At 34.6% G+C, this 12333-nt stretch overlaps 6 protein-coding genes across 10 annotated transcripts in view; 3 read left to right on the top strand and 3 right to left on the bottom strand.

Moving 5' to 3' along the window:
* metl (methyltransferase-like protein) overlaps positions 1-5263 on the bottom strand; it is a 57258-nt gene extending 51995 nt beyond the window's left edge. The window contains exons 1-4 of one of the 2 annotated variants that reach the window (XM_066398807.1): positions 5062-5263; positions 4398-4883; positions 4169-4341; positions 3933-4116 (exon numbers count right to left, since the gene is read on the bottom strand). In XM_066398807.1, coding sequence (XP_066254904.1) covers positions 3977-4116; positions 4169-4341; positions 4398-4883; positions 5062-5186 — 924 coding nt within the window. In that variant the 5' untranslated portion in view covers positions 5187-5263 and the 3' untranslated portion in view covers positions 3933-3976. Of the gene's footprint in view, positions 1-3932; positions 4117-4168; positions 4342-4397; positions 4884-4940 lie in introns of both variants that reach the window. The other variant, XM_066398799.1, reaches the window with a different exon arrangement.
* Positions 138-1351, top strand: LOC136410866 (anaphase-promoting complex subunit 15). Its single transcript, XM_066393226.1, has 3 exons — positions 138-354; positions 623-682; positions 1039-1351. Exons 1-3 carry the CDS (start codon positions 232-234, stop codon positions 1153-1155), a joined length of 300 nt encoding a protein of 99 aa, XP_066249323.1. The 5' UTR covers positions 138-231; the 3' UTR covers positions 1156-1351.
* Positions 1222-2892, bottom strand: holn1 (CD2 antigen cytoplasmic tail-binding protein 2 homolog holn1). Its single transcript, XM_066393216.1, has 5 exons — positions 2594-2892; positions 2212-2487; positions 2007-2161; positions 1797-1959; positions 1222-1740 (listed from the first exon to the last, which is right to left on the bottom strand). Exons 1-5 carry the CDS (start codon positions 2766-2768, stop codon positions 1490-1492), a joined length of 1020 nt encoding a protein of 339 aa, XP_066249313.1. The 5' UTR covers positions 2769-2892; the 3' UTR covers positions 1222-1489.
* Positions 3468-3791, top strand: ND-B12 (NADH dehydrogenase [ubiquinone] 1 beta subcomplex subunit 3). Its single transcript, XM_066397117.1, has one exon. The coding sequence runs from the start codon at positions 3468-3470 to the stop codon at positions 3789-3791; it is 324 nt and encodes a 107-aa protein (XP_066253214.1).
* A 548-nt stretch (positions 5264-5811) lies between the features above and the next one.
* On the bottom strand, positions 5812-10205 carry LOC136410913 (uncharacterized). Of its 4 annotated transcripts, none has more exons than XM_066393289.1 (11): positions 9903-10181; positions 8760-8987; positions 8435-8684; positions 8267-8383; positions 7897-8212; positions 7669-7845; positions 7085-7252; positions 6949-7024; positions 6745-6888; positions 6393-6695; positions 5812-6340 (listed from the first exon to the last, which is right to left on the bottom strand). In XM_066393289.1, exons 1-11 carry the CDS (start codon positions 9915-9917, stop codon positions 6047-6049), a joined length of 2088 nt encoding a protein of 695 aa, XP_066249386.1. In that variant the 5' UTR covers positions 9918-10181; the 3' UTR covers positions 5812-6046. The 4 variants fall into 4 exon arrangements, with proteins under 4 accessions (XP_066249386.1, XP_066249403.1, XP_066249394.1 ...); XM_066393306.1 differs by having other exon boundaries at positions 5813-6340; positions 8760-8982; positions 10087-10205; XM_066393297.1 differs by having other exon boundaries at positions 5813-6340; positions 10087-10201.
* A 353-nt stretch (positions 10206-10558) lies between these two features.
* On the top strand, positions 10559-12328 carry Sod2 (superoxide dismutase 2). The gene is made up of 4 exons (XM_066402787.1): positions 10559-10717; positions 10793-10969; positions 11073-11302; positions 11727-12328. Exons 1-4 carry the CDS (start codon positions 10680-10682, stop codon positions 11927-11929), a joined length of 648 nt encoding a protein of 215 aa, XP_066258884.1. The 5' UTR covers positions 10559-10679; the 3' UTR covers positions 11930-12328.
* Positions 12329-12333: the final 5 nt, after the last annotated feature.

The following is a 12333-nucleotide window of genomic DNA, read 5'->3' as shown; positions in this document are numbered from 1 at the left end:
TTCATTACAGCGTATTGATGGAGTTAAATTCAACTCGTTAGTTGAAAACACCAGTATAATTGTTAGACAGATGGCAATTTAAATTGTTTTGTTATTATTTAAACTTCAAATTATCAAAGTTCTATTTCATTTTACAATAACAGTTATTGATTATTCGAATATAAATTTGCTCTTTAATATATAATTTACCTCCAAACTTGTCTCTAAGCTATTTGAAAAGTGAGATAGAAAATGAGTATACCTCTATTCCCTAAATGTTTACCAAAAATGAATGATAGGGCCTGGTTCGACGTTGATCACCCTTGTTCCCATGAAGAGGAGGTTGCCCAACTAGAAAAAGAACATCAAGATTGGGTAAGGCTATCATATCTAATCAAAATCACAATAACCCTGTACAAATATAAATATGGAAATGGCAGATATATGTATGTTCAATAAAAACCAAACTAATTTTTGAAATGCAATTGCATATCTGAGATTACTTCCAGTAAGCATTGATCTTCATTTGGCTAAATGAGAAACACTGAAATTTGAACTTATGTCAGAGACCCATTTGCATATGTCTGTGAGTTTTATTTAGATGTAGCCAAGAAAAACTGCCATTTAAAGTATTCTGTTATAGATGGAAGCCATCACCAAAACGCATTCCGATTTACCGCCAATAGGAAAAACGTCAGCTGAGGTGAGATAAATTTTTAATTATCAATATCTGACTTTACAATAACTACAAATTGAATTAATTGTTTTTGTATAATAAATAATTGATACATGTTGGCACTATTGCTCCAAAATATTATTCCATACCTAAGAAGCGATTCAAAATTCACAAAAAACATAGGTTTTAATGCTTGTTTGTTCTTAGATCTATTCATGACACACCATCAGAGTTTATTCTTTAATTCGCCAGTATGACCAGATCAATCTAATAGTTCATTTATTTTTTGTATCAAATTCGACACCATAAATTCATATGACGTAAGCGAAACAGGGGCCGTAAATAGTTAAAATAAGTCTTAAATAGAATATATGTATGTGTAGATGATTGGGGATGATGATGATGAAGAAGAAGATGACAATGACGACGATGACGATGATGACAGCGAAAGCCATGATGATGAAGAAGAGGATGAAATTGAAATGGAGGCTGCCAATTAACCCATCAATGTGTTCTAATTTAATGATCCTTGTTTTTATCATTAAGTTAATCAAACTTCAATAAAGTAATTGCGGAAACATGCGTATGTATTTATTAAGTAACAAAATATGGATCTGAGGTGTTGGTACAAATTAATTTGTATTATACAATTGATTAATAAGTGTTCAACTTTACTGAATAAATGATTTCTCTAGATTGTTAACTCTATTATTGAAGGCAACTGTTATCGACCAAACTTTGGGTGTTACAGTTCCCTATGTTATATAATGTGTTTAGAAAATAAATGTAATAATTCAACCTACTAGACTACACTTATGTATTACTTTTTCATTCTTATTCATATAATTCAAAGTCTATTCTACTCAAAGAATAAAAATTTGAACTTTCTCCACATTTCCTGACCATTGTTCCGGGTTTGAAATAGTTTTCATTCTGCCACTTAACCATTTGCGACGTTTTATATGGTCCTTCAATTTTTTCATCATCAATTGCCCATTTGAGTTCCCACTTCAGCTCCGATTCTTCTTTACTTTGGGAACCACCAGACACTTCATTAGAGGAGTCTAAACTTGTGGATGGTTCATCTATAATGATCAACAAATAATTGAAAGTTAAAAAAATGTCTTAAATATGTACCAACCTTTCAGCTTTTCCTTCTCCTTAGTACCAAAATCATCAGCATACATGTCAAGTTCAGGCTCACTTGCAACCTTCTTATTCTTTTTTTCTTTACCGCCAATTTTAGCTTCTATAAGTTCATATGTTTCTTGATACACATCCATGTTCCCAAGTCTTGTTAAGACCTAAATTAATTGGGAGTTTTAAACATTCACACACCAGCAAAACTCACTTGGTTGGCAAGTTCTGTGAGTTTCGTTACATCTTCTGATACTTTCAGTGTACCAGCTTTCTTCCTTTTCAATCTTTCCACACTTGACAAGTTTGATAAATTACCACCCAACCTTTTTAAGGCTTTGTTTATGGTCTCTTTTGGTTTCATAAACTCTGTAAGACACTTTACAGTAATTTTTTCTACAATAAAGTCAGCAACTTACTAAGAATTTCCTTATATGTGTCGATCTCAGAAAATGGTAGTTCATTATCATCTTCAGAATCACTATCGCCAAGTCCTGCCTCATCTATATTATACTTTTTGGCAGACTCTGAGGTGTGTTGAATTTTTTGCCAGTCAATATTGTCAAGCCAATTGTCCCTGACCTCCTTTTCATTGTTCCAAATGAAATGACCGTCTTTGTCAAAATGACCTTCTTCCAGTTCTTCTCTCATGTTAAATGCTGTCACTTGTTGTTCACCTTCTTGGCGAGCAAGCCCTAAATGCATGTTCCAAATAGTTACGTTAATAGATAACAAATATGCAAATTGAGCAAAAATCAACACTCCAACTAGGCATATACATTTTTATAAATTTCAACATACCTTCTTCTTCTCCCTCAATATCATTCTCGTCTAATACATTACTTTCATCTACATAGTCTTCTTCGTCACTATCCAACGTATGTTTTTTTTCATTTGGATCATGAACTCGTCTTCGTGTAAAGCGTTTTTCATTGCCCTCTGAAAATCTGTTATCATGCTTCCTTTTGTTAGACATATTTTACCGAAAATCAGTAAACGTATTGAAGACAATTTTAAGGTAATTTTTACTGATCAGAATGCACAATTTACAATATAAATCCACTTAATAAACCAGAATCATATCAAGATTTAAATATAACAAGTTCATGACATCAAAACCTAAAACAATCATAAATAAGTGACAATCTAAGGTTAGGTATATTACTATGAAAAATGAAAATCGGAACATTATTCTCATTTTCAATAGAGTTCTTAGAGCAAAAAGAGTAGATCCTATATTCTTGATATTGCTGGACTAGCAATTCAAGATAGATCTCCAGTAGTTAAGTCGGAGTGTGTAAATCGACGGAATATATTTAAAACTAAAAAAAATCGAAACAAATCTCAGAAAAAGAAAGGAGCTTTTTATTATAACTATAAAAAAAATATTATAAAAGAAACTTTCATAGTAATAGCACTACTGACCAACACAAATGCGTTTTTGCTAATATTGTTTCACAACTAAAAGGATCTGCCATTTCTTCCTTTCCTTTCCCATTCCCCCTCTTCATACCCGCAACCTAAACAAAACTTCCCATTTTCCCTAGCACAAAAAAAGAAGGTAATTGCATAATTTCAACATTTTATATTTTCCTTTAAAAACTCATAAATTTGGACCAATTCTCCACAGAAATAAATTCTCTTTATTCCTAGAAGTCTCCAAATAGCTAACACAATGGGCGGACATGGCGACCACGGACATGGTCATGGGCCCCCTTATGTCATACCTGATTACAGAATCTACAAAGTATCAGATGTCCCCAGGCTGGTCGAAATCGAAAAGGCTCTCGCAGCTAGAGGCTTAAAGGACCCATGGCTGCGCAACGAAGTGTGGCGATACTCTAAAGAATTTGGTACCGAACGCAACCGTGTGATGCGAACATTCTTTAGAGGTTTCAAATATGGATTTGCAGCTTTTGTTGTTACTATGGTTGGAACTGAGATATATAACAGGCAATTCCCTGATGAGCATAGCCATGGACATGGAGACCATCACTGAATTTTACAATGTATATAAGTAATTAGATGTCAAATAAACGTTTAGATTTAAGGACTACAGAGAATTTCTCAAATTGATGGGTGCTGTCTGATAAAAACCTAACAGGTCAAACCATGCTTAGTATTATCCATATGTATTTACCCTTTTTTTAATTAATAACTAGTACACTTAATTTTAAATAGTGTTTATTTCGGTTTCTCATATTTTGCCTGTATCCATACTCTATACATTTTTAAAAGTCTTCCACGGTTCACCTGCAGCCTCCTGTCTGCTCTATTTTCTCTTTCAATGAAGCCTGCTCCTTCAAACAAGAGTTTGATCTCCTCTGAAAATATAACTCCTCATAATTTATAATGATCATAATCATACCTATTTACCTTGAGTAAAAAAATATACTCTAGTTCCATCTCCCCTAACATAAAAGTTATCCCCTAAAGATCTTCCTGGTTTGAACCTCAACTGGGCCAAATCATATCTGCCATAATCTCTAAATAACACCAACCCTCCAGGCTTCAAACATTTATGTATATTGTGCACTATGCTTTTATATCTAAAAAGTTTTGATATTGTTCATCAAGGTTCCTTTAAAATTTAATGGAATGATACCTATCAGGATGAATAGCAGACAACACAAAGATTACCACAATAACATCTATACTGTTTTCTTCAAATGGCAAGTTCCACTCCTCCTTAGAAACATCCAGAATAAACACACAACACTGTTTTGAATCATATATTTCAGAGTCTTTTAAAATCTGTATGGCCTTTTCAGAAAAATCACATCCATACACTTTCAGTGACTCATTAGTACTATATTGCAAGATTGGAAATATTGTATTTCCAACCCCACATCCCAATTCAAAAACTGTTAATTTTTTATTATCAGTTGTGGTCAATTCTGGAAATTCAGTAAATAGCCAGTGACGATCTTTGAAAAATTTATTGTCATGTACTTCGTAAAATGCGTCCCAAAACTTATCAGCATCGTTTTCATATTTTTCCAAATCCTCACTTGAAAACTTAATGACACCATTTTCTTGGACTTTTTTCAAAGCTTCTTGTTCTTGAGCATCATCCCATTGTACGTCATCCCTATGGAAACAGAACCTCACGTAAGTAAAGAATTATACAGAACTTTAGTACTAATACCAAGCATTGAAGCTATAAACATTGGAAGAAGGGTTTAAGTATCGAGAACCACCCTTGGGTTTTTTTCTAAGCTGTGTATGGCAACTTCTTAAATGAACAAAGTTTCGTAAAAGTCTCATACCATGCATTGTGCTGGAAAACATCTTTTTCTTCTGTTAGATAACGATTACCAAATTGAGACATGATAGTTACTTGATCTCCGTCCGAGTTTCTGTCTGCAGTTTCCGTACTTTCCATTCCATTCATTTAAGATAGGAAAATTTTGTGAATAATCCCAGTCATTTACAAACTGCAGGAAACACAAATTAACTTGTGGTTAAATATCGAAAAGAACTCTCAAAACTTAGTGAACTAATCTGAAGGTACTAGAAAATGAACCAAATCTAACCTAAGTTTTAAAATTTTTCAATCAACTCCGGTTTGGTCAAACGGGAAAAGGGCTTTTTTCTATCCTTTACTCTGAGTTCTCGTTTCCGTCGAATGACAGTTCTAGGTTCCAGTAATTTTAATGTTTTTTATTTATAAATATTTACTAACGGAATATTATGATTGAAAATTACACATAAGTCCCTTTGAAAACAATCACGAACTGATGAATCAAGTAAGCAAAGGAATATCAGAGACATGTCTGAGATAAATTCATTTATGTGTTGACAGTGCGATTTGGTTTTCAATTACGAGCCAAACGTTTAATTAATCTGTGCCAGTGACTGACGCATTCCCCACTCAAGCGTATGACCGATTAGTCGATCCACAAATCGAGCGCTGTGACTGCGGATATCATCCATTGGGCCTATCCATTTAAACACATCTAAATACACATCTGCGAAAGTTACGCATTATATTACATTTCAATTGCAATTACAATAATAATATTAATACCTCACTAAGTGAGCAATATCACAATAAATATGCAAACATAAAATAGCTTTCAAACAAATTACTGTAATGATCATTCGGCTGGGCTTTTGATATTAATTCATATAGAAGAGAATACATCACTTATAACTTTGTATATATGTTTCCTCAAACAATAACTAATAATAAATAAAAAAATGAATTTATTAAATAATAAAACAGGAAAGAAACGAGTTATAAGACAATGTTCAACTGCCGCTCTTCTCTCTACTAAATAGGTTGTTCGTGCGGTCCCTATGAAAAGAATTAAAATTGTAACGCCCCGTGTTTGTCAACCTTTTAACCCGCCCAATAGAACTGTTTTCTAAAAGTCTAGTCAGGCTACTTGCCGGGCTAGTAGTCAATTCAGATTTTGTAGTTGAGCCCCCTGAAGTTGACAAAGAGCTTATGTTTGGTGTTAGGGTAGATCGGCGTAACTTCACTAGTTTAGACACGCCCCTCGGTGAAGAGGAAATAGTATTCCGCCGTACGACGAGACGCTCCTATACAGTATTCTTAGACTTGAGTACTATATAATGTGCCAATAAAACTTACAGTTGGTTTCTTCAGCTTAACGTTCAAAATATCTTGTAAATTGATCCTAGGCCGAGCATCCTTTTCCTCAGTGGGAATCCCTAGGCTACTTTTCGATTTCCCCAATAACGGCCTAGGCGGTACCTTTTGGAGTGCTGGAAGCGGCGGAGGCGGTGGGGGTGGCGGTGGTGGAACTGGAGCTAAGGGTGGAGGTGGAATTTTCGGGGTTTCCAGAATAGGACAATGATCCAACTTTTTAATATCCATAATATGCTCTTTTAGCCAGGCTAAATCAGACCGGCAGCCCGTTACCTCATTTTCGATCTGCAATATCACGTATATAACCCTGACGCCTCTGATTATACAACCGTACCTTAGTACAGCAGTCTTGAAGTTGAGAAACTTTGTTACCCAAATTATTAACAGTACTTTTTAGATCCTCTAATTCCCCATAAGACTGCTCAGAAGAGCCGCTTAATATCGAGGGGCTATCTGCATAGCGTAACCACGCAAGACTCTAAATTTAAGAAAGAACGCCTCGCTAACAATGGCACAACGAAAATATTACACTACATACATTTTTAATTTGCAGTCCCAATTTGGTGCAAGTGTCTATCATCTTCGAGCTCCATATGCTTGACTTCCTTGTACATCTAGAAATATAAAAGAAGGAAACGGAAATATTAAAACATTTCTCAATTCTTAAGGCGTACTTTTTAATTCTATTCACCATACGGTCGTACACTCCAATTCTTGTAGGAATAGGTCTGACATCCTCAGGCTCTCTACTCAATTTTTGCCCTGGTAAAGGTGCTGAACAAGAGAGACTGTTCGAAAATATTCTCGAGTGGTTTACGAGCTTTTGATGTTTAGGGGAAGCTCTGAAATGATTGAGACTGTTTTTGCTATTGATGAAGGTGAAAAAACAAATGCTGTATGTATGCAACTCGGGCCTCGGGACCCTCTCAAGAGAGTTAATCACGATTTGAATGGCCAGATGTTGGAGCGTTGAGTTTAGCGATCGCAAGGTTGCATAAGAGTTAACCGATACCAATCATAGAACCAGTTCCGGTGCCTTCTTAATTAAGAAATTTGAATGGCAAGATAAATAATCATATTTTGGAGCATTGCATTGGGTGGAACGTTCATTCTTATAACGAACCCGAAAAGCGGATGATATAAGGTCGATAAGCAATAAAAGTTATCAGTCCCATTATCTTCTGGAATCCTAGAGAGGAACTTCTCTTGCAAAACTAAAGAATTTTCCATAAGGGGAGAAAAAATCACCATCACTTACCTTCCATTTCTTCGATATCTGAGTTTCATACTGTCAGTCAATGTTCTATCTTTTTCGACCGTTTTCGATCTTATTGGAGGTGTATTCAGATTAACATCTTCACGTCTATATACGACTGCGTCCGTCAAACCCCTTTCCACACTATTGTTAAAAATCTGTTCTTTTAGCTTCCCAGATCTGTAAAGGAACCTCTTGAACCTATTCAAATATCTCCCTTCCGAAACTTACAAAACGTTTTTGTCAGGCGTTCCGTTATTCAATAGGCCGCCAGCAGCGATATCGAAATTGTCCTTTCTAGTGACACCTCTTGTGTCAGATATTAATTTATCAATTGGAGTTGAACTCCACTGTCTTCTGGAGAGGTGTGTTAAGGACAATTCCTCAATGCTCTTTTCTTTCTGCCAGTTGTTGATTTTTTGCGGGCCGACAGTCAAGCTTACGATCTCCTTTTCTTTCAGGTAGGGATTCAAATTTACCTCTGCAAAATTGTTTGTTTTAGAAAGATTGTATCCATGATTATGGAATTCAATGCTGTTGCAGAAACCTAAAAATGTTTGGATGATAAATTTACACGTTTAAACGTTAAAAGGGCTTATACTTGATTTGGTCTTTTGAGTGTGTTTAGGGGTCTCAGTTATTAATTCCCCCGACAATAAAATGCCATCAACATCCGGTATTTGAGTGCTTTGATGGCGTGACAGAACCATCTCTTTCTCTGTAAACAATCATTGAATGATTCAATTAAAACAAACTTGCAATATCATACCTGGAGAGGGCAATTTTGGGATACTAGAACCTGATCGCTTTCTATTGTCCTTAAATTTTAAAGTTACATCACCACTAGGGCTTTCCAAGCTGTCGAATAATTTATTTAAATTTGTCATACTTAAGGATGCACTAGTTTCTAATACACCCCGCCTACGACGACTCCGTTTTTGGTGAACAGGAGTTTTAAAAGGCGTGTAACTCATCAACGGTGGGGTGCAGACATCATTATTCATTTTAGTTCCCGATCTCTGAAATAGTACATACAAGTTAATACGGATTAACACGCCATGACCTAGCTATTAAAGTAGATAATAGATAGATACCCTTCCAGTTAGTTTCCGAACAGGGGTTTCCATCGCAAACGAATCTTTCATCTGATTTACAGGTTGTAAATTCGTTAAATTGACTGCTATGTTATTGGCTCTTATAGGTTCATGCGAAACTGCGTAGGTAAGATTCGCGACATCCTGCCTAACTGCCTTTGAGAGGGTACTTTTCTTATGTTTGTCTTTTCGATGTTTGTGATGCTTTTTTTTCACAGGCATACTACACTAGAAAAGTGCCATTAAAGACATAGGGAGTCGATTTTAGATTTAAAAAATACAGCAAAAATAATGAAAAAAGACAAATATTTAATAATAAAAAAGGAGGAACTGGGTGTCAGCGAAAACTGGTCAGTAGTATTTTCATAGGGTATTTCGCTAAAATAACTATTATAATATGCCATATTTCCAAAGGATCTTCATTTCAATCCTAATTTAAGGGGCGCCAAAACTCTTTTCTGTAAAGACATACACTGTATTTTTGAAGAAGATAAGTTCTCACAGCCTTTGTGTGTTTTAGATGCTGCACATAAATCATAAACATAAATACTATCAGCAATGATTTTTTTTGCAATGTATACAGATTTCAAAAATGTTTTTACAGGATTTTGCCTTAACACCACTCAATAGTAAGGTCTCTTCTAAAGGACTTAATTTAACTCCCAATTGTAAAAAAATGTGCCCAGACTTTTGCTCTATGGCTCATTACAGATAAAGTGCATGCACTGGGCATTCAAAAAGAATGGCAATTGTATGTCCAAAAAGCAAAAGAGAATATGAGCATAATACTAAAATTTCATGCTAAAGTCATCTTCAGAGGATCTCAGTCTTTTTAATGATTGAAAGGCTTCTGATTACACCTAGAGAGTCCTAAAATCCACAGGCTGGATCCTAATCCTTATTTTGCAAGGGTATAAGGATAAAGTGAAGATCCTCGAAAGATTTTATTGAAGCCTTAAGATGGGAATTTTTAACTTTTCCCTGAGTTTTTTTTATAATTTAATAATCTTAAAAGCAGATGAAAGACATGAAATTCCTCAATGGGAAGGGGTCAAAGACATAGAATCCGTCAAATCCCCACATAAAATTGAATTGGCATAACTCTGTAGGTATACCTGGCAAATATATTAAACTTATACTTACCATGAAGTAAACCATTTACCGATTTGCTCGTTTTTACGATAATTAGAGTGAATGAAAAATGCGAATTTCAATAAAACACATAAAAAAGACAACCAAAAACTTCTAATGAACTTCATTTATTTTTCATTGGCAACTCGCTAAAATAGCCAATAACAGTGGATATGAGAATGGAGGACGTACTTACCTTGAAGACGATTCTAAATAAAAAAATGTAAAGAAAATATTGAAAAAATTTAATGAATTTATTCTCTTATCGACTTTACACGGCCGTTGACAACTTTTTTATTTGTTTACCATTCAAATTTGAAAATGATTATTGACGTATGTAAAATGACAAGCGACGGACTCCTCTGAGTGAAACTGGTATCGTGGGTCCATGCACTAAAAAATTCCTACGTACTTGAATCGATAATCTATATCGATATGGATTGCGTGAGAATCTCTTCTCAAGTCAGTTCACATCAATCTAATATATCACACATGCAAAATATCAAGATTTAAACAACGAAAGTACTGGAATAATGGGCTTGATTATATAATATTTTGTTGATTTTCTAAGTATGAAATCGATATTGTTTCGGTGAATGGGAGTAGATCCAGTTGGAGTATTCGGAGTATGAAACAATTGTTAGGGGCTGACAAACAATCGACGATCTCGCCGTTGGCCTCTGGCCCCTCCAACAGGAGTATAATGATTTGTTGATTTTTATTTTTGTGGAAAGATTTTGGACCGCTTTCGTAACTATTGCTGCTTGTTAAGTAATACCACGAAAAAATATGTTCATATTAAGACAAATTGGTACAGTTGTAGCAAGGTAAGTGCGGTTTTTACGAGTAATGATTAAAAGCTGTTGATAAATATCATAGTTTATGCAACGGATAATTTCCAGAAATGCCAGATCGAAGCATACCCTTCCTGACCTCCCATATGATTATGCCGCACTGGAACCGGTAATTTCACGTGAAATTATGAATTTGCACCATTCCAAGCATCATCAAACTTATGTCACCAATTTAAATGCTGCTGAAGAGAAATTGAAAGCTGCAGTTGAAAAAGGAGATGTTAAGTAAGCTTTAAAACAAAATCTAGTTTATGAGGTTCCGAGATGATGCGCTAACAGACAATGGAATGTATTTAACAATTACTTTGCAAAACTATTTATTTTTCAGCACTCAAATATCACTAGCTCCAGCAATTAAATTCAATGGTGGTGGTCACTTGAACCATTCAATCTTCTGGCAGAATTTGAGCCCCTCCAAGTCTGAACCCAGCCCTGAATTGAGTTCTGCAATCAACAGTTCTTTTGGAAACTTGGAAAACTTGAAGAAACAACTTTCTGCTGTTACTGTTGCTATTCAAGGTTCTGGTTGGGGATGGCTAGGTTATGAAAAGCAGACAGGTAAATTTGGATTTCACTGTAATACTAACAAGCACAACATTATGATATTGGCAAATTAAGTTATCATACTGAAACCCCAAAAGTCCGATTTTTGCCTATAATTCCTACTGGTCATTTTCCAGCATTTACATATCTTTTTATTTTTAAAAAATGCTAATTTTTGTGATATTTAGTACTGCAATTCAGAGCAGATGTGAATGTGTTTGATCTAAGTTTGTGCAGTCAGCAATTTGAGTAAATTTTCCTCTCAAATCCCTGAAATAAAATCCTGTTTCCGAGATTTGGATTCCCTGGTACCTGTAGGTAGGTATTTCCTTCCTTTAGTAATGTATATAGTAAGTAGCATAGTCATTTTAAATTAACACATATTTAATTTAAACATAAAACATCTTTGAATAGTCCACAGCTAACAAATGAATTTTAGGCCTCCTTCGCATTGCCACTTGCAGTAACCAAGATCCTTTGGAAGGAACAATAGGTCTTGTGCCATTGTTTGGCATTGACGTATGGGAGCATGCATATTACCTACAGTATAAGAATGTGAGGGCCGACTATGTAAAAGCCATTTTTGACATAGTTAATTGGAAAGATGTTAGTGAAAGATACAGAAAAGCCACTTCCCACTGATCAAGTGTATGTGAACACATACTCCTGTTGATTTTGTTTTGTTAATGTGTTATTCTTACAGTTCTGTAATACTGTTTTTTTACGATTTGTCTCATAAAAAATAAAATATCTGCTGGTCTATCAGTACATTAGCAAGATATTTTATTTGTAGAAGTGTTTTAGAATAAATTATTGCCAGAGTCGTTACAAACCAAAAGATAAAACATATTTGTAACTTTTGTGGACCTATGTAATAAAATTTCATTTAGTTAACTTAAATTTATTTGTCATGTAGATTCTTGCAAATACATGTGAGTAGTTATTAAAACATAACTGATTTAATAATTACAAAATGGTATAAAAATACTTAAGACTAATATCACATTGGAAAATTTACAATAAATAGAAGTATCATATAAACATTA

The sequence above is a fragment of the Euwallacea similis genome, chromosome 1 (assembly GCF_039881205.1).
Source record: "Euwallacea similis isolate ESF13 chromosome 1, ESF131.1, whole genome shotgun sequence".
In the NCBI taxonomy this organism is placed as follows: domain Eukaryota; kingdom Metazoa; phylum Arthropoda; class Insecta; order Coleoptera; family Curculionidae; genus Euwallacea; species Euwallacea similis.
This window is presented reverse-complemented; position numbering and strand designations above follow the sequence as displayed.